The following is a 27,631-nucleotide window of genomic DNA, read 5'->3' as shown; positions in this document are numbered from 1 at the left end:
TTAAGTAAAAAAGCAGTGGAAATAACACAAAGTAATGAAAAAAAGTAGGCTGCAATACTGGACGTGTTTGCTGGGTTTTTGAATTTCTAGAATGTCGTTCCTGGGCTATGTAGCTCTGCTCTTGTGTTGGATGCATTGTGCTGCACAAAGAGGTAAGCTTCAACTCCTCTCTTAGAGTATATGTGAAGATGGCAACTAAAGCAATATGCAAAGGCTTTGTAGGTTTTTTTCATGAACTTTCTGACAATAATTGACATTTCTTCTGTCAGCTTTTAGTACCTTTAGTATTTAGTGTCCTGTCATAGGACTATTTTCACCTATTTATTTTGCTGTTATTAATCTGCTGCCCAACTTTTCAAATGCTTTGTGTCACTATAAACTGGAGCCAGACAACTCATTTTCTATTACTTATGTTTGCTAATTATTCTAATATCTAAAACCAGGAAGCAACTGGTAGATTAAAGTAGAAATGCACATTTATGGAATATTTTGTTTCTGTCTGGAATATCCTGTAAGGTGATCTGAGGAGAATGACTGATTACTACCTTGACTGAAAATCTTCTAATATATCTATTGACTGACTGGTTTTAATCTAGGAAAGGAGGTAAATATATACAGGTATGCTCTTTTCATGTTTGGAGAGGTAGCTAGCTTTCTACGTGTCTTTTCAGAAACCTCTGTTTTGTGTTTCTCTGTTCAATGTATTTTTCTTGGTTTGTGCTTATATTATTTTGTGTATCCTTAGTTATTTAACTTGTTTGCCTTATGTCTGAGTTTCTTGGCATAGAGTGTTGTGCAGAGGGTGCTGTGTGGTTTTGAGCTGGTATGTCTTTGCTCGGTTCAGGTTGGTTTAAATTCCAGTTGAAAGTTATGAAGACCTTATTAATCAAAAAGAACCAATGGATTTTCCTTTGAAAAACTGAAGAATGAGGAAATTAAAGGAATGTCCTGTCTTAATTAAATATAAATAAATATTGCCTCAAAGCAACTAATAGTCTAATTTTGTTTTGCAAAGAAGTGCAGAAAACTCCTGGAATTTGAAACAAAAGTTTGCCTGAATTTGCACTTTGTTTTTACAATGCTTTCTTTAGGTCAGGGAGATTGGAAAGAAATGTGAATGTAGCAAAATTTGATTTATCCAGGACAACTATTACCATGGGTCATGCAGGATTCTTGTTTAAGCTTCATGCTGAAAGTCTGTGAGAGTTGTGGAAAGTCTTCTGAGAGCTGGGTTTTGCACAAGGACTGGAAGCCACTTGCACCTGGATTTGTAATTGTGCTTGTACATTTTAGAAGCTGCTACCAGCATATTGTTGGCAAAAAAACAGCTTGAGCTATTTCTAACTGAGGTCAAGTCACATGTGAATACTGAATGAATAATTCCAGCTCTCCTGGTCTGTCAGTAAGGAATTTGAAGGTATCCATTCTGTGCATGTTTTTTAATATAGAAATAAAACCCTCTGGTATTGGTGAGTGCATGGTGGAATTAATACAGTTTTGAAGTAAAACCTGCTAGCAGATCTCTTCACCTCAAGCTACTAAAAAACTGCATACACACACACAAACACATACTCTGACACTTGATGCTAACAAATAGTTCAACATCAGGACAGGAGTAGGGAAGGGTTGAGATAAAACCCAGCAAGACCCAGCAAACCTTAGTAATGGTGAAGAGACTAAGGAGATTATCTTTCTTCTGGGGGGACGGGGTTAGTGTAAGCAAGGAGAGTTAAGAGGCTGCATTCTGCACAACAGACAATAAAAATATGATACAATTCAGAGGGAGGAACAGAGAAGCTCTCACTGTACTCAATAACCTATTTTTTAAATTATAGATTTCAGTGTGCTCTCTCAGCCTGCAAACTGAAAGTGCTAATTCAAACAAGGTATAATTAGAAATATGTGGAGTCCAAAACATTCTTTTTCTTGCCATTGAAAAGAACTTTTTGGGTAAACTAACAATTTTTAACACGTTTGAAAGAAACAGCTAGAGGATTCCTGTTAGTTTTGCTTATTCCTACATTTTGCAAAAAATGTTGTTAGAATTTGAATCTCTCTTTTCTTGCTAAAAAAAGCCTCTCCTACGTTTTTTAGAGTAGCCTAGTACCCTCTAGTGCACAAAACCAACAATTTTTATTCAGACGTAATCATTCATAGGATGGAGAATACTTATTAAAGTAATGGGAAAAAATGGGTGTGGGCAAACTCTTCCTTTATCACATCAGCAGTGTTGTCAAAGCTTGTCTAATTCTTCTGGCTACTTAGAACAGCCAAACTAAAGTTATTAAAGCTCAAAATTAACATTATTTTCAAATTATACATTTTCAAATTATGTGGTTTTTTTCTTTGCAACAGATTTTTTCTTCCAATTTTTAGAACCGTTTCATAAAATTATGCCTCTTATTTGGTCCATACTCCCCTGACTGAGATACAACAAATGAGTTCTCAAGGGTGTGTCTTTGTAAACTCAAGTAAAGCTCACTTTCCACAGTTTAGGATTTCTAACACAAAGTGAGCAGGTAAAATACATCTTCTTCCACATCAGCTGCTTAATGTGTGGTGTCATCTCTGCAGTGCAGTTCAGTGAGCTTTAACTCCACATCCCTCACATGAGGAGAGATCCCAAAGACTTTTCCCCCAGTCCTATTTCCAGGCAGCACCTGGACAACCCATCCATAGGAAGGTTTCAGTGAGAATACTGCTGCTGCTTTCACAAACCCGTGGCCTTGCAGCTAAACTGGAAGAAGGACACCTGTGCCAGGTCTCTGCTGAGTAATGCATCTACTCACCAAAGGATTTCCTTCCCTGGTGGCCATTTCTTCTCCCATTTACTTTCTATACAGAGATTTCATTCATTTTCCAAGGCTTTATTCCTCAGGGCTTGTTTTATTTATTCCTGATGAATGCTCACCTTTCATGTTTAGATGGAAAACAGAGTTCATTGCATTTAATTAGCTAGACTGTTTAGAGTTAGTCTCTAACTCTGTCTAGACTGTTACTCTGGGTGAAGATTCAGCTTCCAAAATGTGTATATTTCAGTCACCCAAGCACTGAAAATTAGTGACTGAAATGAGGGCAATTCTTGACAAAATCATTTAATCTTTCATTAACAGTTTCCCAACATTTGCTTCTTTCTTCTTTTGTCTGACTTTGCTCATTCTCAAACTGTTGAGGGACTTCTTAATAAAATTAATTCAGGTTCATTGTTGTGGTTCATGTGGACATGGCTGTACATTTCATGTGCACTGAAGAAGGCCCAGAAAGGAGCTTTTGGGCAAGGACTCTATAATATTGAGCTAATTATAAATACCAGACAGCACCATCCACTCCCCAAACTGAGTCAAAATGCTTGGAAGCTAAAGGTCAGAGTGAATACCCAGAGTTAATTATATTGTGTAACAAGGAACTTGTAAGTAAGGAACAAGAGGATATGAGGATTTTGGAATATCAGGTGATCTGAGCCTGGAGAGAAAGTTTAGGCAATGTAAAGGTCAGGGGAGGTTTAGCAGAACTTAATCAAATGACATGGGAAATAATGTCAGTAAAGGTGGTGGTGGGTGGAGGAGAAAATAGTTTGAAAGGAAACTCCAGAGTGCCCAGAGTTGTTCTCTGTGGCAGTGGAAGGACAGGCCTGGAGCAGCTCCTGCAGGTGGAGGGGCAGGAGGTGTCTGCACTCAGAACCAGGGCACTGATCTCTCAGGCTGTGTAAGTGAAATCTGTTTCATGAACATCACTGTCCTGGGTGGTTCCTTGGCACCTGGCTATCGCATTCCTACAAAATGTGCATCCTTGTCACTTTCCTGTTTTGTGCTGATTCAGTAGAATGCACGCTAATCACAGATGGCCCCAGGATCTCTCGCTGCATTTCCTATTGCAAGATTGTTTTGGTGTTTGTAGCATGTCACCAATGTTTTTCTTTAAAATTTTTAGCTTGTCAAGAACCTCCTCCTAGGAGGGTAAAAGAAGTGCCTACTAAAAGATGGGACAAGCCTCCCTATGCACATGGGACCCAAGCAACATACAGCTGTCGGCCCGGATATGTGAAAATTGGCCGAGTTGCGTTTCGGTGCATTGATGGAGAGTGGAAGCAGCAGGACCCAGTGACAGAATGCAGAAGTGAGTATTTATGCAAAATACCTGCAGACATTTGATCTGGCAGACCTTGCCAGTGATGTTAATGTGAAACTGTACCTTTACTCGTAAATTACTTGTTTCTGCACTCTTTAAAAGATCACCTTAAAAAGGATGTGTGCTTAAGGGAATTTCCAGTGATGTTAATGTGAAACTGTACCTTTACTCGTAAATTACTTGTTTCTGTACTCTTTAAAGATCACCTTAAAAAGGATGTGTGCATAAGGGAATTGTTTTTAGTTCCTTTTCTCCTGATCAAAGGATTTATATTTTTCTTTACAGAAGATCTTATTCTAGACCAGACTTATTAACCCAATTTACATTATTAAAATCAATTATTATGTTCTTAGAAGCTTGCTTTCAAAAATTTTAGTCTAAGCAGGATAAAGCACAAACCTAGCTTCTGAGTGTGAGTCAAGAGACAGCTTATTCAACTATTTCTATGAAAGATTTCATTTCTTGCAAGTGGGAAATGATTTTTCCCTGCCTTTTCTTTTAAGCTGTAATTCACATTAGAATGAGAGCAGCTATTTATTATCTCTAGCATACTGTGCTGAGAGTTTCAAGTATCTCACACCCTCATACAGAATTCATTACTGAAGAAATTGAAGTTTGTTATCATTAGTCAGTAGATACTTCTTTTGTGTAATAAATGAACTTTAATCACAAAGGAATTTTAGAAACAAGGGGTTAAGATTGTGTATCTAACATATAAAATTTTTACTAGTACAATATAAGTATTTGATTTGAGAATATAAGTCCTGGTTGTTGTTCAAACAGAGATTAATACACACTGTGAGTGAGAATTATTAAGTCACTAATAACTTTTCTTACATTTTTGCCTTAGTCTGTCTCAGTGTTCAGATTTCGATGTGTAACTAGTGAGCGAACATGAGCCCATCCAGAATTTGGTTTGCAGCATGTTTTAGCAAATGCTGCCACCCAGTGAGCAGCGGCTGCCACCGGCAAGGAGAGCGTGGGAGAGAGGAGGGGATGCTCTGCTAGCCTGGGGAACACGGTCCCTCGGTGGGAAATATTGGTCAGGAGTTTCCATTTCCTCTGAATCCCACTGCAGCAGGTCTAGGGCCTGCTCAAACATATCTTCGTTGGTGAAAACGGAGGATGTTGATAGGCCCCAAGAAGTAAATTGCCTTGCTTGACAAGAATCAGGAAGGATTTCTGCTGAGGGGTAATAGGTTTTAGCTGTGCAGTTTATTTTGCAGTCCATGTTATGAGATCAGAGGAGGATGAGTAAGAGTGTTCATCTTTGCCACTCTTTTGGGCATCCAAATCAAAGAGCTGGGGCCAGCCCATAAGGAAAGTCCCGTGGGGAGCTTTGTGCAGCAGGCACTAAGGACCAAAAGAACTCCTGTGGCTTTAGATTGCCCCACTTCACTCAGCACAGTCCCCAGCAGATTCAGGAGATGTCATTTCTGATCTTGAATGGATTTGCTACTGGAGGCTTTGGTGCAGACTATGTCACAAATTGTATGAAAATTGCCATAAATTTGCCATAAAACTGAATATGAGTTCAGCCTTTTTAAAGGAATAAAACATGCTGATTTGTGTTTTGAGGTTTGTTGTAGGTACGTTGGTTTTGTTTGTTTGTTTTTAAATAAGCATACTCTAATAAGTTATCATTGAAAACTATGAAAATAGTGATTAAAAGGAGATGTTAATCAAACTTATGCTGAACATTTCTGAATTTTTGAAAGCCCCTAAAGACCCATACTCACTACTAATCACTGGGAAAATGCTGTCTTTCTCATTTTCATGTGTGTGGTGTAAGTAAGGCTTTTTCCCTTTTATTTTCAATCAGATAAGCCCTGTGGACATCCTGGAGACACTGAGTTTGGTTTCTTTGAACTTACCAGTGGAAGTGAATTTGTTTTTGGTGCCAGAGTTGAGTACAGATGTAATGATGGGTAATACTCATTTAATTAAATGTATGGGAATTAACATAAGGTGGTAATTATACTGTCAGTTATACATTTGTTCTCTGTAATACAGTTTATTAATATTTAATGCTTGCTTACATGTTGTAAAAAATGTTTGAAGGAAGACATTTCTGGCAGACTTACTAACATATCTTCACTGAATGCTTGAAAGAAATTCTCTATCCATCTTCTCCAGTGAAAGCTGCAGCAAGTCAAATACATGGTATTGTGTCTGTGTCTGGATGTTTTCCTCCTGAAAAGCAGATCAGCTTTGGTATAGTGCTTTAGCTGTGCTTTTGCAGTTGTTATGTTACTGGAATCTAGCCTGAGTTCCACAAAGAGAGTTCCAAAAAATCAGTATTCTCCTTAATCACTTCAGATCATCACTGTCTTTTCAGAGTAGCTGTCCTTCCTCTGAGTGTATTTGTTATGTAGCCAAAGCTTGTTAGCTCTGTAATGAAGAAGCCTTCTTCCTTATTCCTTCCTACTCTCCGAATGGATTTGATATTTTTCCATATGCAATTAAAAGAAAGCAAATAGGGAAAATGCAGGTAAAAACTACTAAATGCTGTCACATTTTGGTTTTCCCTACTCTCCGAATGGATTTGATATTTTTCCATATGCAATTAAAAGAAAGCAAATAGGGAAAACGCAGGTAAAGAACTACTCAATGCTGTCACATTTTGGTTATTCTATGCTGGAACACCTGAAGCCATCTTCCTTTGCTTCAAAAACAGCAGCACTGTTGTTTCTGTCACATAATGAAACTGTACTTTAGCATTTTTTGCTTTTTATTTGGTAAGATACCAGATGCTCAGCCAGAGGAATTACCGTGAGTGTCAGGCAGATGGATGGAGCAATGACATCCCTCACTGTGAAGGTAAACGGAGTTTGACATTAAATTGTCTTTTTATCTGTCTGATGCTATCTAAAACAGTCTGTGATTGCTTTACTAATATTAATTCACCTATGTTTAAAGTCAAGTTAGGCAGCAGAGAAGCTCTTACAGGGACTTCTCAGCTCTTTTAGTCCAATGAGCTTTTGTTAAAAACCCTTCACGAAGTGGAGTCCTGTCACTTCCAGACTGGCTTAAAGCTCTGCCTCACCCTGATAGAGTAGCTGCCTGCAAAACATGGTTGCAAAAGGCATTTGGGATGATGAGTTTCAAACCAGTGTGAAGGCATGTGTGGTTTTTAGCTATTTTCCTCCTCCATCCTTGTGAACATCCTAAGCATTAAGATTTTGTTAAGGTCTCCCTCTTAGCAATGTGGAAGACATTCAGTAAGCAAGAGTGACAGCAAGGGGGACACAGACATCCAGACTTAACAGACAGGATGGCTCAGATTATGGTTTTAGAAACCTTTTCACCAGTTTCAAGCCTGTATAATCATGAAAATAAGGTTCCTGCTCTTCACAGGGATCATTTTTAATTGCTTCATTTTAACATATGTGGGCAGCAGTGACATTTTTGTTTGGGTTAAGCATCTGATGTCAGGAAAGGGTCTCTAAGAACAAATTAAAGTAGATATCTTGACTAGAGCTTGTTGTCTGTGGTTTAATATTTCTCTGGATTTAGACACTTTGAATTTAGTTTACTAAATTTTGAGGGCCCTCACATTTAGATTTTGAGGTCCGTCTGCACCATATGGAGCAAGGGTTTCCAACATTTTTTGTCATATCTCACCAAGATACTTCAGTTTCAAAGTCCTGCTAAGTTATTTCTGTCATGGTTGAGTTTCCACTGAAATATGATTGCCTGTGAAAGAAAGAATTTGTAGAGTGTCCTAAATGTGAAGAACCCATGAGACAGAATATGAGCTCATGGAAAAGGCAGATGACTTTTAAGATGGCAAATGTCAGAGAGAAGTAGCTTTGGTTGGGTGATATCCATGTGAGCATCTAAGAATGAGCTTTGATAGTCATTTCCCCCCTTAAGAAGACATATCTGATGAGATAAGTTAATTCTTTTTTTTTTTTTTTCTGCAGGGAGGTACAAGAGCTCTATTTAGTCTGCCACGGTGTTTGTTTACTTTAGTAATATAATTGCTCTGATATCCTTAATGAGAATTTTTGTTAATAACTGAATTGAATTAGAATTTTAGTTAATAACAACACACTGTTGTAGGCAGTGTGTAATGCAGCACTGTTCCAGATAGCAAACTGTCCACAGCAAACTCAGTTTGGCACAACTCTAAACAAAGTCAACTAATTCCTGCAAATTTTAGTGGTGTCAGTCAAGGCTCAGCTAGCCATCCGTAGAATGCAGGATCCTAGGATAATTTAGGTTGCGTGAGGTCATCTAATTCAGTGGATGCTCTGTCTTTAGCCTTCAAGGGAAGTGAAGAGGATGATGAGAGAGGGTCTAAAAGCTTCTTCCTCTGTCACTCTGTCTTTTTGCTTAGTTGTATTACACTTGCTGCAAATGGTATCTGAATACATAGCTAGAGTGTATATTTTTTAAATGTGTAAGGAAATTACAGTGATCTTTCTGTATTTTAAATTTTTTTGTATTTTAACTTTTTTATTTTACAGACTAAACCTCAAAATTACTTTTTTTTTTCCTTTCCTTGTTTTGTTTTTTTCCAGTGATAAAGTGTTTACCTGTACAAGAACCTGAAAATGGAAGGATAATTATGACTGGTGCATTTGAGCTAGGCCAAGAATATTCCTTTGGCCAGGTTGTAAATTTTGAATGTAATGCCAAATACAAGCTTGTTGGAGCTAAAGAAATCGTTTGCTCTGCTAATGGAGAATGGAGTAACGACGTGCCTCAGTGCAAAGGTAAAAAGGACACTATTTACTGTCATTAAGAAGCTTTGTTCTCACAGACTGCTAAATTGTGGTTACCATGTGAGAAGCCACAGAGTTTTCACTTTATCTCACAGCAATTAAGCTTGCTTTGTCTGTAAACAATCTCCAGTGTATATATGACAAAGTAGGATAAGAAAGAGAAATATAACAGTATTGGATACTAATATAAGGATAATAGACCATCTGTTTGTTCCATATTTTTCCTACAAGCTGTGTGTTTTGCCAGGCTGCAGTCAAATTCTTTGATATGTTTGCATAAGAGTCAACCACTTTGGTGCTGATTTAACCAAAGTAATGAGAAACAGCTTTTAATCTGTGTGAACCTAGTTTAGTTAACAAGTAGGATTTTAATTCTTAGGGTACATAGAATACAAAAAAAAAAAAGGTTAGATTTTTCTTTCTTCACATTAATGTTTTTGGAAAAATTGGGACGTTTGTGTTTAGTTTTAATGGAACCCCAGAATCAGTGAGGTGGTGTGGGACTGCTGAAGGCAGTTGCTTTGGGCAAGTTGCTCAAAAACATGTTCAGTCAGCTTTTGATATCTCCAAGGATGGAGATGCACAGTTTCTCTAGGTAACCCACTGCAGTGGTTGAACTCTCTTTAGTAAAAACTTAGCAGTGGCATTTCCTGCATTTCAGTTGGTGCTCGTTGCTTCTCTCTGTATGGCTGGTGGCCACTGAGAAAGGTCCAGTTCATCACCTTTGCTTCTGCCTGCCCCACTGGAGCCAGGAATTTACTCATGTCAAAAAGACTGTCCCTCCTCCCCCAAGCCTTCTTTTACTCCAGACTCTCTTAAACCTCTCTCTATCACTCACTTTTTCCAATTCCTTAATTATCTTCCTGTCCCTCACTGGATCTGCTCCAGTATGTCCCAATCTCTCCTCTGCTGGGAGTTCTGCCCTGGAGAGATGTAGAGGGGCAGCATCACCTCCTTTGGCCTGCTGGCAGCACTTTTCCCAGGGGAGCCCAGAGTGTTTTCTTTGCTGAAAAGGCCCCTGTCCAACTTGTCCATCAGGACCACCAACTTTTTTTTCTGCAAAACTGCTTTTCAGCCAGTCAATCCCACACTGCCCTGCCTGCAGCTGGTGCTGGTGGATGAGATTATTCCCCCCAGTTTCTGAAAAAAGAATGGATGGGATTGGATTGTCAGGGTATGAGAATGAATCCCAGGAAGATTATGGTAACAAACACTTCAATATTCAGAACATCAATTTCTTAGATTATTTCTATGTTATTTGATCATGAAGTATGTGTTTAGAAGAGCAGAATACACGTCAGGATGGCAAATACACTTATGGTTTGTTCACGATTCCAGTGTGGCTTTTTGCTCCTTTGAAACACCCATTTATTATTATTTAGTACAGCATGAAGTGGAATTAAACATTTATGCTTGTAACATTTCCAGAATATAGTGAATTTCATTAAACAGTGACAGTTCCCATGAGCTATATTTCATTTTAAACACAAAGTAAATTTAGTAAAAGAATCCAAGAGAACTAGGAAGCAAAACCTAGGAAACAAAACATTGAATATCTTCTGGCTTTATGAATGCATTTTGAGGAAACTGCAAGATCTTGGTAGTTTTATTTGGTTTGGCAAGGAACTGGGAACACTGATGTTCTTTTATGGATATTAAGCATTCTAGTGTCAATTTTTCAGATACTTTAAATTCTTTTCTCCTTTTGATGTCATGATTTAACTAATAACCCACTGGCCCTGAGACCACATTAGGTTTCTTGGAAATTACATAGAAATTATCTGAAAAATAGAAAATCCTGAATTTCAGCTAGCCTAGTGTCTTATTTTGGAATGTCTTCTGCCTTATCTCTTGATTCTAAATCCATTAAAGTCCAAAGAAAAGCCCTGAAATCTGTCTCATGAACCAATTTGCAATTGAAGCTGTGCTGCACCCCATTTTCCACTTGGAACCCAGAATCAAGTAAGTGCTCAATTAAGTTCCAAACAGCTTCCAAATGCAGTAGTTTTTGTGAATTCAAATTAACCCCCCCACACACACACCCAAAACCACCCCAAAACTAAATAAACCCTAAATTTTATTGTCATAGAAATTTATTCTTAGCAAATAAAAATTAAAATACCTTGATTTTTTTTTTTTCTGTTTCAATTTCAGAAATTATCTGTGACGTACCAGAAATCCCTCACGGATATGTCCGTTCTCCAAGGAAGTCTTACAAGGAAAATGAGCTAATGCAGTTTTTCTGTAAAGAAGGATACAAATATGGGAACAGAGCAGATGCACTGTGCACTGAATTGGGATGGAATCCACCTCCCTATTGCACTGGTCAGTCTTGCCTAAAGCGGTTTTGCACTTTAGTTGGGTTTGGAAGTAATTTTAGAGATTAATAAGTTCATTCATGACAAAATAAATCCATCCACATCCAGTATCCATGAAGACTGGAAGGATTAAGTGCTGAGGGGACCAAAGAACTAGATAAGAGTTTTCCATGAAGAGCAGTGGCAAAAACAGAATCTTGTCGTGAATCTCTACAAATTAATATATTTACAATGCTAAAGCTCCCTATTATTTTTGAACTCTCAAATGCCTTCAGTGAATGAGCAGTTCATGTGACAAATCCATAATTCCTGAGGCTAGTCCTGTTTGACATCAGCCCTCTGGGTCATGGATTTTACTTTAGTTTCATTCCATTACAGCACTTAAAGGCTGTATTTAAATCTCTGAATATGCATGTCATATTCCAGCTGAAACAGTTTGATGAAATTTTTGAGTATTTATCAGTGCCTTGAATTTTCTTAAAGAAATTGCCAAAATCTTGAAACTGGAAAAAAAAAATGTTGGCAACAGGGCAACATGATAGGATTTTATGCACCACCCACCTTCCTGGGACCTCTTCCAGAAAGACTCCTTTAGAAATAAGGACTTGTTGTCAGTCTTGGGGCCCACTCAGTTTTTGACCTTTCTGATTCAAGATTAGTAGTGTTATTATTTAATATGCATTGCCTACAGTTTAACAACATACTGCTTTTGAGGAGTGCCAAACTAAACATTCTTTAGACACTCACATGCTGGGCTCTGGTACTTGGGGTGTACTCAGATAGTGGTTCGGGATCCTACTGGGCTTTTCACTGGATCTAGAGGATTCAGCAGGGCATGCACCCACCCTCACTCCACAGCAGCACCAACCTGTCACCTCCTGACCTTACAGTCATCCCCTCCCAGCCCTCAGGGTGCTGGTGATATTTTCTGAACTGGAAGACACAAAACCCCCAAAAGACAGGCTCTGGTTTATAAATCTGTTTGGCTGACTTCTCTGGGCATGAAAATGTCTTGAGTTTTTTAGAATAAAATTCTTGACCTTTTTTTAGTTGTTGAAATACTTCCAGTGTCAGTGAAGGACACTAATCTTAATCACACAACCTCTGAATGATCAGTTTCTAGTCAAGTATAATTATTTCTGCATTTAGGACCTGCCAGTGAAACTGCTCTCCTTTGGGACAGTGTCCATAAACAAACCCAGCAAAACCCAGCTGCAGATCTACAGGAACAAATTAGGTTTGGTTTGATAGCTTCCAGTTCTTTCTCTAACCATTCTCTTTGCAATTAAGTTTTAATCTGCTAATTAACATAACATCAGTAACAGCTGTCACTCTTCTCTTACAGAGCCATACATTTCTAAGAGTGAGGAAGAAATGTAAGCTTTTCTTTGCTCCAAGAAACACCTTTCTTAACAATTTTATGCCGTTATGGCCAATGTACTATGAAAACAAGAATTTATGCAATAAATTTAAGCATATTCTCTTTTTTTTTTTTTTCTCTCTGTTTTTATTTAGAAATTGTATGTTCTCCTCCAGTAGTTTCCTCTGGGAACTTTAGACCTCAAAAAGACAAGTACACAGTGGGTAATACAATCACAGTAGAGTGTGATGATGGGTATCATTTTAAAGCAATGACTGGCAGAACCACAGCAGAATGCACCAAGAATGGCTGGGTGCCTGAACCAGCTTGTGTCCGTAAGTAGCTCTCGTGAATAAAGTTACAATGTGGAAGTATCTCAGAGAAAATAAGTTAAGAGCAAAACATGAGGAGCATTAGATGTGACAGTTGCTTATTTTTTTTTCATTGTAGTGTAAATTTTATTTTGATGGTTTAGAAAAATCACCTGTAAAAACAATGGGGCCATCCAGATTTACATTGTGTTTATTAGCACACATATTACCTCTTACTGTATTTGCAAATCTGTTTAAATGGGCTATAGTCAGCCCGCTGTCAGGAAGGTTTGTGCTCCACCTGAGGAATACCATCCCAGTCAGGATTAGAGGATATGGGGAGTTTAAAGTAGCCAAACCACAGGTAATGATTGGAAGATTCAGTTTCTGTATCTGAGCCAGATGACTGGGCTCCCTTTATGGTCAGAATAGTCAATTTAATCAAGACCCTCTACAGTGTCATCTCACTGTACAATGAATACTAACCTTGGTCTCACAAATCACCCTCAGGAGTCTGCAGGGAGTGCTTGCTGGATTTCTGTTGCTTGCAATGGAAGGGAAGTAACACAGCTATAGGCAAAGACCCCAGGAGCAGAGTGTGGTTGTTCCTGCACACCTTACCACCTGCCAGGGTGTGCAGTCCTGGTTCCTGCAGTCCATGTCTGAAAATACTCAGATGATGAAGCTGAATCTGAATTGTGTCCTGAGCTTTTTATCGTGCATGTGTTGATATTGTTGCTGTTCCATTCTGTTTCAAGGGAAACCGTGTGACTACCCACCAATAGAAAATGGCAAGTTAAGTTATTCATATGAGTACCACAGAAACTATTACTTTCCAAGAAGATTTGGACAGACTGTAGATTACTACTGCCTCGATGGCTATTCAACCCCCACTGGAGATTACTGGGTTCGAATTACCTGTACTGAAAGGGGCTGGTTTCCAGAGCCAAAATGTCTGAGTAAGTACATTTCCACTACATACTCAATTCTGGTTCAGTCATCAAAGATCTGTGCAGCAGAACTTGTTCTGATGGATCACAAGACAAAACAGTTGCTCAAAGTCAAACTGCTTTAGGTGACCCCTGGAACTGCTCCCAGACTGTCTTCCTATCTGCAGAGCACAAAATGTCACCTGGGGACACTCTGCAATTATGCTTTTGGATTTCGAAGATTGTTTACTCCTGAAAATATTCATAAGAGTAAGAAATATATAGTAAACTTTCCTCTTGTCTGGCTTCTGGTGACATGAAAGCATATACTTTCATCTGCATCACAGCTGCACACACAAACAGTCTCTCTGTGTAAATATATTCTCCCTTCTGTGGCTTGGGCACTTTGGCACTTCATCCTCTCTGAAAAGCATTGCCAGGTCCCTTTGGAAACTTTTGCAATAAGCTGAAATGGATCATGGTAACAGCAAGAGAACCAGATACACTGACTCAGATTTAAAATTAATTTGACTTAAAATTAATCTAAAGCAGTGAGATGAGGCCTCCTCTCAGACATCTTCAGTCACAGCAAAGTACCTACCTACTGGTAGGGCACAAAAGTGGATTACAAAAGGTTGCTCTTTCCTCATTGCCCTCAGTGGAGTGGTGCTCAGTGCAGGAGATGAGTGGAGCCCTGCCTGGAGGAAAGGAGCAGGCACTCCAATAACACAGTATAACATTTCTTCAGCCATCTGCCTTACATCTGGGCTCTTGGAGACAGGAGGCCTTAGAGCCAGCATGCTAAGCTGTTGCTAAAATCTCTAGAGCTGGTTTGAGAGGCTGCTACATTTCCACAGAGATGATAAAATCTCCTGGAGGCAAATGCTGGAGTTCACTCTGGGCATACACCAACATTTTAGAGACGTACCAGACCAAACTGTTGTGAGCAGCACTGAAGTGAGGCAAACTTGCTTGTGAACAATAAGTAAGAGGTTTTTGTTTACTAGGCCACCTCATATTACTTTATGTAGTGACTTCCACTTCTGATCTTGTGGTGCATTAACCACAAGGCACTGAAACAAAACACGCTTTCATTCAGATTTGCATGAGTGTCTTTTTGTGACACAAGGCTACAGAAAGGTGCTTGGAGGACTGTTTGCTAGTAACACTTCTTAAGGATTCATTTCCCTCAGTTCTTGCTGTAGGAATTTCTGTGGTTAATGTACTTTCCTTCCTTCTTTAGAAAAATGTTTCATCAGAGAGCTGGTAAATGGTTATTTCCCATACCGTGGCTGGAACGATTTCTACAAGGAAGGTGAAAGAACCAGATACATCTGCCAGCACCATGACTTCCAGGCCCAGCATGACGAGGTCACATGCACCAGGAACGGCTGGGCTCCTCCTCCGAGATGTATCCGTAAAAGTGAGTGTGCTTGTATTTTTGTGAGGTTTCTGTCTAAAACTATTTGCTGAAAATGAAGACTCTCCTTCACAGAATGATTTAATATACTACAAAAGTTTTCTCTCAGAATATAGGACTGAAACATCCAGCCAAGACTTGCATTCATTTAAATAACATTGTGTATTAACAATGTATGGAATTAAAACTGTATTCAATTGACCATGTATTAAACAATTTTCTAAATCCTACTGCTGCTTCTATTGTCATCCTTCTGCTCTGATTTTTATGCATGCAGTTTAGCAGTGCTTTACTTGGAAGAAATCTTGTCTCTCTCTTTCAGAAAAGTGCCAGGATATCATTTTTGAGAATGGCTATTTGAATTCTGATAGGAAAACATTCAATTTGAAAGAGAAGATCCAGTATACATGTCACGCTGGGTTTGTGAGTCCAGAAGGACAAGAAACAGGACTCACACAGTGCAAAGAGAGTGGCTGGACTCCACCTCCAAAGTGCATCAGTGAGTAGCTAAAGGTTTCAGAGCTCCCTGTCATTGTCACCAGTGTGCCCTATGGACATGGTGCTCTGTGGTGTACTCTGGCCTCAGAGATTTGTCACCTTGATTTGAAAATGTTTCTTAATGGGCAGAGGGACACTCAGAGGGCTGATCCTCCAGAGATTAACCTCTCTCAGGCTCCAAGAAATAGAGAAAAAATGTAAAGGATCTTTTTGGATCTCTTTAGCACTGAGTTAGTGGTAATCACTGACCTCTTCAGTGGTTCTTCCCTGATACAAGGTACATTTGCCCAAATTTAATACCAACAATTTACAAAGCAACATCTGTGAACCAAGGCGTTCCACCAAGAACTTTATTTAAATGTGACAAAACTAGAGACAAATAGGATGCATTATTTCAAAGTTCCTTCCTCTCTTGAACACAGGTGTAGTACAGTAAGAGACTTAATCTTGTATTGTTATATGTTGGTCATAATATTGATCAACTTTAGCTGCTATTTTTTCTTGTCCTTTTATTTCAGACTGCCTTTACCTAGGGTTTTGTGGTTTTTTTCTGACTCACAACTGACTATGGGAACAGCAGTACAAACCATTTGCTGTGACACCTAAATTAATAATAATGATAATACTGATAATGATAATAATATGTAGCTAAAGGAAATAATTGAATCTAAGGAAGAAATATTTACCCTAAACATTACTTCTAGACAAATTTTGGAAGATTAATGCAATAGATAATATGTGAATATGCTGCATATTCTACAATAATATTCAGACAATGCAGAATTATTGATGTTTCAAATATACCTACAGGGATGATGCTTCCAAAGGGCAATGTTTCTGGATAACTAAATACACTAATTTTGTTTTATTCTACAGAATCATGTAAAGCACCGGGGGACATTTTGATTCACCACACAAACAAAACTGTGTTCATGCCTGAAGACACAATTGAGTATTCATGTTTGGAGGGATATAAGACCATAAATAACATGCCAACTGATACCACAATGTGTGACAAAAATGGAGAATGGAGTCCAGAGCCCCAGTGTCGTGGTGAATATTTTTGTGTTTGCTAATCAGTGTCGCTCTCTGTATACACTCTGTGAACCTTTTTTCTTTAAGCCTTCCTTTGGTTTTGTTCTAAGCAGTAGCATTTCATGTACTTTCTGTAGGTTGTCCACTACATGTTAAAATATTTTTTCTCCGTAGAAATCAAATGTGCGCTGCTGCCATTGCGCAATGGAAATTTCTCTCCCAAAGAGGGTAAATACCACAGTGGAGCTGTTGTGAAATTTACCTGTGCAAAAAACTACATAAGGGTGGGACCTGCCTCTACTCAGTGCTACCACTTTGGATGGTTTCCATCACCACCAGTGTGTCAAGGTAATTCTTGCAATACTGAAACTGAGCTGGTAAATGGCTTGCACAAAATATTAATCAGGTTATTGACTTTAATGTTTGAAAAATTGTGCACAACTTCATAAACTATGTGCAGTATGGCAATGATTAATTTGAGTAGTGTCCTCTCTTACTGTATTCCAAAGGTCCTAGTTTTGCCATTGCCTAATATTGACACCTATCAGATAATGCATCCTGTGCTCTTTTTTTTCTGATCACATGAAATTGAAGGAAAAAAATTGTTTTGGAGATGACACAGAGCTGGACCCAAAAAAAAGAAACCCAGTAAAGGATTTTCCTGTGAAATTCTTAGTTTCATATAGTAGGATGAGTACATTCATACAGAAGGAAAAATATTCATCCCTGTACTTAGTGTTCTTAACTTAGTACACAACTTCCTGGCATCTGAGAAGAGCTTCTTGTGGTGGTGCTGAGCCCTCTCATGAGGTGTGTTGGCTTTCACAACGCTTGAGAGGAAAAAGGAACCTCCCTTTCTTCCCATTCAATCACTTTTTTGGTGACTTTTACTCTGTCATCCTTCTTTTTGCTCACACTCTTTTGCATTTAAAAGCAAGTCTGTTTCATATATTTTGTTCTTTAGCTCAGGAACATTTTAAGCTCCCTTAACAGGAGTTCCACTCACTGTATCAAAAGTGAATTCCTTTAATATATTGGGGGGGGGGGGGGGGGAGGTGTTTGGTTGGTGTTTGGTTTGGTTTGGGTTTGGGTTTTTTTTTTTTTCTGGGTGATTTGGACATATCCTTGCAGAATTGTCAATTTTCTTATTTTCTTTTACGAATACTGAAGTTACCATTCTTGTAACACTTTTTTTACTCTTCCCTTAAAAATGGGTTGGTTTTATCTAACATTTTTCTCAGAGCAGGCATTGATAGTGCATGGAAGTGAGAGACAAGAGTGAGCCTGGTCACATGTATCTGTCTGTGATCTCCAGCCCAGCATGAATCCAGATATTCAAAGTCATAAATCAATGACCTGTTTAGCCTCTTCCACTAATTTTCCTTCACTTTAATTAATACATGCAATTATGTTGTACTTAGCATGTAACTGTGGTGAAAGCACCGAGTTCAGAGCACAGACTTGATCTCTTGATTTCAGTGAGCGTCAAAGGCTGTGGACCTCCCCCTGAAATTGCCAGTGGAAGTATTGTTGATGGCTCTGTGGAACAGTACCAGCATGGGGACAGAAAGCAATATGAATGTAACGACGAATTTAAGTTGGTTGGATCAAAGGAAATAGAATGTATTGATGGACAGTGGTCATCTCCTCCCTCTTGCATTGGTAATCTACACAGGTCTTACTTCTGACAAGTCTGTAATTCTCTGCAGGCTATTACCTCATAAATCCTTTCACAATTAAAAATACGTATTTGCAGATGTTATGTTCTGTTCAACGTAAGAAATAATAAGATAAAATTGCATGACAAGCCATTACCTTGTGCTGTCGCTACTGCTGCAGAACTGCAGTTCTCAAGGAGAGGTGACAACTCTGCAGTCCTGTAGGAGATCTTACAATGGTTTTCAGTTCTTGTAATAATTCTAACTGAAAGGGCACATTACAAATGTGCAGGTGTATGATCAATTATAATTATGACTGATCAGAATCAGTGATTCAGATGACTTGAATTAATTGAAGTTTTCCTTACTCTTTATGGTTTATGTGCCAACAGCTGGGGAAAGTACTGTCAACTGAAACTACCTGTGGATCGTGCCAGTGTTGGAAAAAGAAGGGAAAAGACAGGAAAATAATTTAGCAAACTGGCTAAAAGATACACATACCCGAGCTGTGTTGAAATTTAGTTGCTACAATTAGTGGGTGTAGGTTTGGTTAGCCAAATGCAGATCTAGTTATTTTTATTTAAGTTTTTTCAGCTATTGACATGTGATTCCTGTATTATTGTGGAATATTTCTGCTCTTTTCAACAGAAGACCAAATGCCCTGTAAATCGCCTTCCTCTATCCCAAATGTTGTTCTGCGTCAGGCAGACCAGGCCCAGTATTCACATGGGGATGAAGTAACTTGTGCATGTAAACCAGGCTCTGACAATACTGAGGAAATGAAAATAAAATGTCTTCATGGAGAATGGAAGCCTTTACCTGTTTGTGCTGGTAATCTGTTTCCATAATATTTCAGATGTGAGTGTAATTATAGTTCTATACAAAATTTGACTACAAAATGGACTTCAACCATCAGTATGTAGCCAGACATGCTATAGTTTAATGCATCAAAACTAAGTGGTTTTAATTTACTCCTTTTAAAGTGAAGCATGTCCTTCATCCTGGAAAGACTGCATGTACAGCTTTGTAAAGGGAAAGAAGTAGACACTTGCCCAGTGATTAAGGTCAATTATTAAAAGGAATTAAAAATAATGTTAATAGCCACAACGTGCTACGCTTGTCCCACCCTAACCACTTTTATGTGGATTAGTCCTTCTCACAGAGTCACAGAATGAGTAAGGTTGGAAGTGCCCACAGTGGGTCATCTGGTCCAACCTCCCTGCTCAAGCACCCCCCCAGTGAAGTTCTTCCTCAAATTCACGTGGAACTTCTGTACGACTGATGGCATCTTCATCAGTATGTATTGTCAGATCTAAATCTATTTTTAAGCTCTTTTTATTTTTTTCAGATGCATCCCCTCAATGTGTAATTCCAGAGGATGTTGTGCTGGTGCGCTCTGGCCAGTATCCAATGTCAAGAAGGAGGACTGGGTTCGAAAAAGTTATACATTATACATGCACATTAAATGACGAAAATGTTAAACAGGCAACTTGTGTGTCTGGGAGATGGACACCAGAGATTGCATGTACAGGTGTGTTCTTACATTTGCACCATTTCTTTTGATGCAGGCATGATAAATGCTCATTATTAAGGATTCTTAGCATTGCTTTATCACTAGGCTGAAATAGAAATAGTTACTTGATCATATGCTGAGGGGTAGTTGTGGCCATCATTGGAGCAGTTAACTAGGTTTAGAGATGAACCACTTTAGTAAGGTAGACTTAATGCTCTCTACTCTGACAATTGGAATTGGTTGTTGCTGCACTTCTGATGTGAGAAAAAATGCAATGATAAATTTAAGCTCAGTTCCTCAAAAGGGCTTTACCGTGATGCAAAACAGAGAGCACATAGCTCAAGCTCCAGTCAAAGTTCCTTTATTTCCTCTAAACCTTCAAAGTTTTTCTAGTCTATTTTTTTTCTCCATTTTTCCAATTGCTTCCTAGTGAAACTATGAGAAAAAAGCTGAGTTGGCAGTGAAAAAGCACAGACCCAGAGGAGGCTGCCCATATGTAACACACACCAGAGGTCAATGTCTTCAGGGCTGCCTTTATGCATGGCAGAACAGGATATTGTCTGTAGAAAGCGTGATTGTAAAACAACCATTGCCTCATTCCTCGCTTTGGTTATAGCACATTTCTGGGAAATGATGCCTGAAAGTGGGAAAAGTATGGCAATCACTGTCCCTACCTCAGTTTTCTGGAACTACTAGAAGCAAGAAACCAAGCTCTGGAAGACTCCTCAGATATCTGTCCTAGATCTACCTCATTCTCTCCCTTTTTCTTTCCTCTGGCAGAAAGAGTCCTTCACTCTTGGAGTGGAAGAATTTTAGCCTATTTTTTTCTTTTCTTTTAGCTTTCTCATTTAACTCTATCAGCTTAGTCTGAAGAAAAAACAAAACTCTAGACAGTGGCTCAGTTTTCCTAAAGTAGTTCATTATAGAGAGAGGAACAGGAAAAGCACACAAGAGTGTGCTTTTTTTCTCAGCTGTGTGAGAAAGAAAGGAGGGACTACAAGAAACTCCATCTTAGCTTGGTGTAGACAGCTGTGGCTGTCTTTTCTGACTCTGAAAGCATATGAGCGCTGAAGGCAGCTCTGCTGTTTCTGAAGCAGAACAAATCTAGCACCAGCGTTGTCTTAGTTGTTTGTGTTGTAATCTCTGCTGAACTGCTACACTTTCTCTTTGTTCTATTGTAACATGAATATGTGTCCTTAGCTGAGGAGAGTGTGTGCCCACCTCCACCTCAGGTGCCTGGTGCTCAGCAGACAACAGCAGGAAGAAACTTCAGGAGTGGGAGTAAAGCGGTTTTTTCATGTCCTGACGGTTTCCAGCTCGTCGGAAGAGAGGACATAACCTGTATAGAAGGGAAATGGCAATCGCCACCTCACTGTGTGGGTCAGTACTGGCACAGTTCTTTTCCATCATTTTGTTATGAATATCTGTTTTACTCATTTGCAGTCATCGTGAACAGGAGGCTACTGTTACTTACCTAAGATTACCATGGACAGGGAACTGCAGGAAAGCAGTGGAACATAAGTTTCTAAAAAGGGTGCAAACAACTGCAGTCTTTTCATTTACACAGACTTACCTGAGATGGCGTATACAATTTCCAGGTAGTCCCTCAAGAGCTGTGTGCTTACTTTTTTGTTTAATATATAGCATAACAGAGTCTCAGTTTTGACTGGGGGCCTTAAATAATGTCCTGGATTCTGTAAATTATTTGTTACGTAGTTACAGTTGCAATAGTGATTGTCTTGCATTATTGTTTTTCTGTGTTGTCTGTGTTTTTTAGAAACGCCGTGTTTGTCACCGGAATCTATAGAATGTGCTGATGCTCCCAGGCTTGAAAATCCAAACTTAAGAATTGAAAGGGAAGGGAAAACAATTTATCTAGCCGGTGCTAGATTTAAGTATGTTTCTCGTTCTGGATACATGTTAAATGGACCAACAGAGATAAATTGCTCTATGGGAAAATGGACTGCAGCTCCTTCATGTTCGGGTAATATAAAAATTACTCTTTTTGAAGTGCATTTAGCAATTAAATGGAAAGAATTTTAAACTGGAGGTTGATCAGTAAAAGTGTATTTTTCTACTCCATATTTTGTTGTGGAATCTTATCTTCCATCATGGATGTCTTCAGAACAATCCTGATTGTATACAAAACTGACTTTCTTAATGCAGCTTAGTTTTTAAATATTCCTTCATATTATGGTAGTCTTTGTTTAGTTCATATCTCTGCCAGATGAGTCTTAGGCATATCCTCCTCATCCAAGGATCTCTTTTCTACAGAGTCCACTGGTGACTAAAAGTTGCTGTGGTGCCTTGGGGATGGAAATCATGTCAGTGTAGTGAGGGACAAAAGCCTCAAGTAAAACTTTCTGGGATGTTTAGAAACAGAATTGGAGTGTCTCAGTGGCTGAAATCTGTATGTTTGGGGGAATGACTTTATTTAATCTTCTCTATGCTACCTTTTATACAATTATTAACTAACTATAATTATATAACTATATAATCCACTGTTAGCAGATGACTATGCTGATGTTAGAAATAGCACTCTAAAGCACCTGTTTGATGAAAAAAGGACATTTCTTCAATGTGTATCACAGTAGCACAAGCATCAGATTTCTGGTATCTTTTCAGAAATGCCATGTGGAAGTGTTCCAAAAGTTGCCAATGCTCAATTTGAAAGCAGAAAGAAGGAATCTTATGAGCCTGGTGAAACAGTTCGCTACCAGTGTGATTCAGGGTTCCTGATTGTTGGTTCCCCTGAAATCATCTGCAGGAAGGGAAATTGGACAACACCACCCTTCTGTGAAGGTATAGGTTCTACTAATAAGTAATCCATGATCTTTCTTAGCATTTCATGTTGTGAATTAAGATAATTTTTACTTGGGCATGCAGGTGAGTCAGGCCAATAGAGCCAACAGGTGACTTGCTTTGAATGGGCTGCTACCACACCTATTTTTCTGGCTTCTGGAAAAAAACAAGCATGGTAGATCAGCAGAGCAATTATCTCCCTGTGGGCTGGAGCTGGTAGCTGAATCCTGGCTCTCTTGAAATCAAGCAGGCAGACGTTATGGAGGAATCCTGCAGCACCCTGGCTGCAAAGGAGCAGATAACTCTAGGGCAATAGATCTTATTTTCACATCACTAAGCATGTCAGTTGCTGACAGGCACCTTCAAATAGTAAATAAATTGTGTCACTCTCCAAACTGGTGGCACACGATGCTGTGCAGCACAGCTGGCTGATCTCTGTGACCTCTCTTTTTAGTTTCTTTAGGCAAGCAATACTGAGTGCTGAAGCATTGCAGAATAAACCATATAATGTGTCAGAATAAACCTTCTTTTTCTACCTGTAGAAAATGGCGTGCATTACTCCAAGGGCTTTTTGCTCACCAGGGGCTCTGGAATGCCGTGCTGTGTGAGTTCTCTGTCGCTCACTACACGCTCCTCTCTCTGCAGATATCACCTGTGGAGCGGCGCCTGAGATCCCCAACGCGCGCATGGCAAGCGCCCCTCAGGAGAGGTACCTGCCCGGTGCCAGGGTGCACTATCAGTGTGAAAGGAATTTTCAGATCACGGGTGCAAATTACATCTTTTGTTCAAATGGTCAATGGTCACAAGCACCAGTTTGCAGAGGTAGGAATCTGTGCTTTCACTTTGCCTGTTAGCATAGAGGCAACCAGTTCTCTAGCGAAATGCTCTGAAGACTTTGACTTTTTGACTTGTTTTCTTTGGCTACCCCAACTTTGAACTTGCTATTGCTTCCTTGCACAGAAATTTAATTGAGCTTTATGCTTCTAGAGATACTGGGAATATTTCCATCAATAGTAAAAATGTTCCTGAAGCAGCAGGGCCTAAAATGTGCTGCTCTGTCATTGTCCTGTATGCTGTTGGTATTTCCCCAGTGCCCACCACTTCAGTGACTTTCAGTGGACAGACACAGAAGGGCTTCTCTCTCGTGTTCAAAGCTGAATGGAAGCAGCTCTTCTTCTGCAGTGCTCCACTCTGACCAATGGAGACCCTAGCAGAGCCCCAGATCTAAACTGTGTAAGATCTGCTAGGGCCGTGGATGTGGAAAGATCATTCCTGTGACAAGGAACATTCAGGAATGCTCCAGAGTCCCCCACCCCAGTCTGTGGCTGCAGGGTGAGCACAGCTCCATGGAGCTGGCTGTGCTTACCCAGCCCTGAGCAGCACGGGCTGACAAGCACCCTGCTCCTCCAGCAGGGCCAGCCCTCCAGAGCTCTGCACTTCAGCAGGAAATCAGTTTGGCTGCTACCCCTGTGCTTTCCAGGAAGGCCAGGGCTCCCCAGGGAAAGACAAGGCTGGTGTGGTTCTTGTGCATAAGTACAGAAACACTGGCTTTCTCTAGAAACTCCTATTGACCCTTCCATCTCCCGAGAGTCCCAAACAGTGTTCTTCTGCCACTGCCACACCTTATTGCTTGCCCCATATCCTCTGACACATGTGAGGCAGAAAGCCTGTACGGAAATTGTAACAAGGCTAATTCCTTTCACTTCTGGTTGTGTAGATGAACGTCTTAACAACTGCAAAGGTGACTGCAGCCGTGTCTCTTTTCAGATGTGAGATGTGATCCTCCTCTAGAAATTGCTGGTGGTAGCATTGATGGTATTAGGAAGTCTAAGTATATGCCTGGAGAGAGTGCAAAGTATCAGTGCTGGAAAAATTTTAAGATGACTGGAGCATCTACTGTAGTGTGCAAAAATGGGACCTGGACAGAGCTGCCAACTTGCAAAGGTAACTTCTCTCTGTCTCTCTCTCTCCATCCAGCCTCTTGTCAGTGATGGCACCATAAAGCTGCCTCATTGTCAATTAGCATCTCAGTGCCCTCATGGTGCACAGCTGCCATGGCGCTGGCACACTCAGGACAAGGCAGGCCGTTTCCCAGGTCTCTGTTCAGATGGGATGAATGTACCAAGCTGAGGGACCCAGGTGGCTTCACTCAAGAGAGCCAAGTGCCACACCTGATGCAGGACAAGATGAAATCCTGCAGACAGCTGCAAGCACTTAAGCTGTGCTCAGAGGGGGTAAGCTGGCAGTTGTGAGCCTGAACTTTGGAGAAATGAGAAGCTCTTGCTCCTGGCAGCTGTTTGGTTTTCTCTCTGCTTTACTCTGCTTCTCTGGGTATTGCCAACATAGTGTGGGTGGTATTTCTGACCAGACCTTCTCTGCAGTTGAACTTCCTCTCTGATTATGAAATTTCTTTCAGGACAAGCTAAGAGATGTGGCACACCTCCAGCTATTCAAAGTGGAGAGCTTCTTGTGTTCCCCTTGCAAGAATATCAACAAGGTGATACTGTGGAATACAAATGCCCGAATTTCTATATCCTGAAAGGATCTCCGACAATCACCTGTCTCAATGGGCAGTGGACAAGCCCCCCAGTTTGCCTGGGTAGGTTGAAGCCTGGGCTGTGTGGCCAAAGGCTGTGTGACTGCTCCTCTTGTCTTCTGAGACCCTGAGGCAGCACTGGTGCTGGGGCCAAAATGCTGGCAGGACAGAATGGCAGTGAGTCCTCCTTTTGTCTCAAAGGAGTTTGTGCTTAACCTCAGCTTGTGTAGTCCCCTCTGCTGCCAACAGGTCCATGAGGAGGGGAGTTGGCTGAATCTTCGCTGTGAGGGGATCTCCATCACTTGTGCAGAGCTCCTGAGTGCTCTAGGGCTGGGGCCACGGCTCCACCCAGTAGGCTGTGAGCCAGGAGGATGGGTCTGCATGAGTGGCAGTGCTGGGGAAGGACAGGGGTGCCTCTGTGATGAGAAAACAAATTTAGAGAAGGACAGAGCAGAAGGGAAGGAGGGATCTCTCAAAAATATGTATGGGGAAGTTCATTAGTGTTTGGTGTCTTCCCCACCTGTACTTCATTTTTGCCCTGTGTGACTGACAGTGTGACAAGGCTTCTCCCAGGGCTTTTTTCTTTCCTTTAGCTTGGATGTGAATGTCTTTTCTGTTGCAAGTAACAGAGGGTCAGAGCACACTTGGAAGCATTTTTTTGATGTGAAGGACTTCTGTAGGCTCTAGGGGCAAAATATGTCGTGTGTCTGTATGAAGTACTGACACTCTTCTCTTGACTTTTTCAAGTGGCCTGTACAGCATCAGAAGAAGATATGGACAGAAACAATATTGAGCTGAAATGGGTTGAACAAGCCAAGCTGTACTCCACATCGGGTGACTTTATTGAGTTTCGTTGTAAACCAGGATATGTGAAAGATCCAAGTACTCCCAACTTCAGAGTTCAGTGTGTGGAGGGGACATTGGAATACCCACGGTGCACACTGGGAAGTAAGTCATCCCTCTCCAGCTTCACTGCTCTGTTGTTGCATTTTTAGTGCTGAAGGGAAGCAGAAAGCCTTTGCTTCCTGGCTGTGAGCCAGGGTGTGGGAGCCTCCTGGGAGCTGCAGGAATAGAGAGGCAGTGCCCCCAGGAAGTCATTACCCAGCACACCTGAGCTGGGGAGACTGCTGGGGAGAGGGCACTCGGGGCACTCACAGGGGGTGCCAACAGAGCATCAGTTGTCCAGTGTGACATCTACAGGCAAGTAACAGAATTCATTTTTTGCAGGGAATTGCTTCCTGGATAGGAATGCTATGGAAAAGAACAATATTCAGTTGCAGTCATCCAGACAGTCAGGCCCTCACTACGGCTCAGGGGACCCTGTAGTGTTTGAGTGCAAGCGCTGGTACCGGCCGGTTTCCCAGAGGGAGACATTCAGAGCACAGTGCCTGGATGGAGTCATTCTGTATCCTGTGTGTCAGTGTAAGTGCTTGCTGCCAAAGACATGGGCCAGGGCTTGTAGGGGGCAGTTCTGCTGAAATGTCCTGTTCACAGCTCTGAGGAGCCCCTGGGTCTGTCAGGACTGGTGTTGATCCCTTTTCCTCTTTTTTTTTTCTCTTTGCACAGAATAGTCCTTTGAGTAAAAGGAAATGACAAGAGGGAGCCCAGCTGTGGCAATGACAGAACCCTCAATCAACCTGCTGACTTGAGCTCAACTTTTCCTGGTGTTTCCCATTTTGCTGGGCTTTGTTTGCAGCTTAGCCAATGTTCTGTCTTGGAATTTGTTCTTGTTTTTATTACTGGATGGTTGTCTTTGCATATTATCCACATTAGATCTAGTTTTGTAAATGTGTTTACATTTTATGCAGACAAAGGGTTGTGCTTACATTTTATCCATCCTATCCTGATCTCACTGTTATTTTATTAACACTTGTGGCCTGAAAATAGGCTGGCTTCGGTGGCATACTTGGAGACAAGAATTAAAGCTGACAGTTAATTTGATTATCAGCACACAAAGCGTGTTTGGCCTTGTTTATTCCTACCTTCTCCATGCACTTGCATTGAAGTGACTCTGGGGTGAGTGTCCTGAGTGCCTGAGCAGAAAGAGCAAGTAACGGAGTCTCCTTTGAACAACCTGAGGCAGTCTCTAGCCAGAACCAGTTCTTCTGGGGGACTTGCCTACAAAGGCAAGATGTTGGGGTGCAAGTAATTGGGATTTCTATGGAAAGGTGGGGACTAGTTCCTGGTCCAGGCCCTGGATAGGCCAGTCTGTGCCACCCCCAGCCCCATCTGCCCTTCACAAACAAAGAGACAGTGCTTGTGGAAATCAGTGTCAGCCTGGCAGTGGTAGCCATGTGCTAATGCACTCCTTGATTCAGAAGGGAGAGAAAAAAGCAAGTACCAGAGTACAAATCATGCATCTTGGGAGAGCAGACTTTGACTTATTTAGGAAA

At 40.5% G+C, this 27,631-nt stretch overlaps 1 protein-coding gene across 2 annotated transcripts; it reads left to right on the top strand.

The window, feature by feature from the left end:
- On the top strand, positions 1-27,370 carry CFH (complement factor H). Of its 2 annotated transcripts, none has more exons than XM_041420722.1 (24): positions 1-152; positions 3,931-4,116; positions 5,951-6,056; positions 6,872-6,948; positions 8,655-8,849; positions 11,013-11,183; positions 12,692-12,871; positions 13,606-13,806; positions 15,020-15,199; positions 15,519-15,695; positions 16,571-16,747; positions 16,904-17,077; positions 18,209-18,391; positions 19,036-19,218; positions 19,736-19,918; positions 21,101-21,280; positions 21,678-21,884; positions 22,526-22,702; positions 23,348-23,524; positions 24,470-24,646; positions 25,119-25,301; positions 25,986-26,186; positions 26,466-26,660; positions 26,810-27,370. In XM_041420722.1, exons 1-24 carry the CDS (start codon positions 92-94, stop codon positions 26,815-26,817), a joined length of 3,939 nt encoding a protein of 1,312 aa, XP_041276656.1. In that variant the 5' UTR covers positions 1-91; the 3' UTR covers positions 26,818-27,370. The 2 variants fall into 2 exon arrangements, with proteins under 2 accessions (XP_041276656.1, XP_041276658.1); XM_041420724.1 differs by having other exon boundaries at positions 26,805-27,370.
- Positions 27,371-27,631: the final 261 nt, after the last annotated feature.

Source organism: Onychostruthus taczanowskii, unplaced genomic scaffold (assembly GCF_017590055.1).
Source record: "Onychostruthus taczanowskii isolate IOZ18803 unplaced genomic scaffold, ASM1759005v1 scaffold65, whole genome shotgun sequence".
NCBI lineage: Eukaryota > Metazoa > Chordata > Aves > Passeriformes > Passeridae > Onychostruthus > Onychostruthus taczanowskii.
This window is presented reverse-complemented; position numbering and strand designations above follow the sequence as displayed.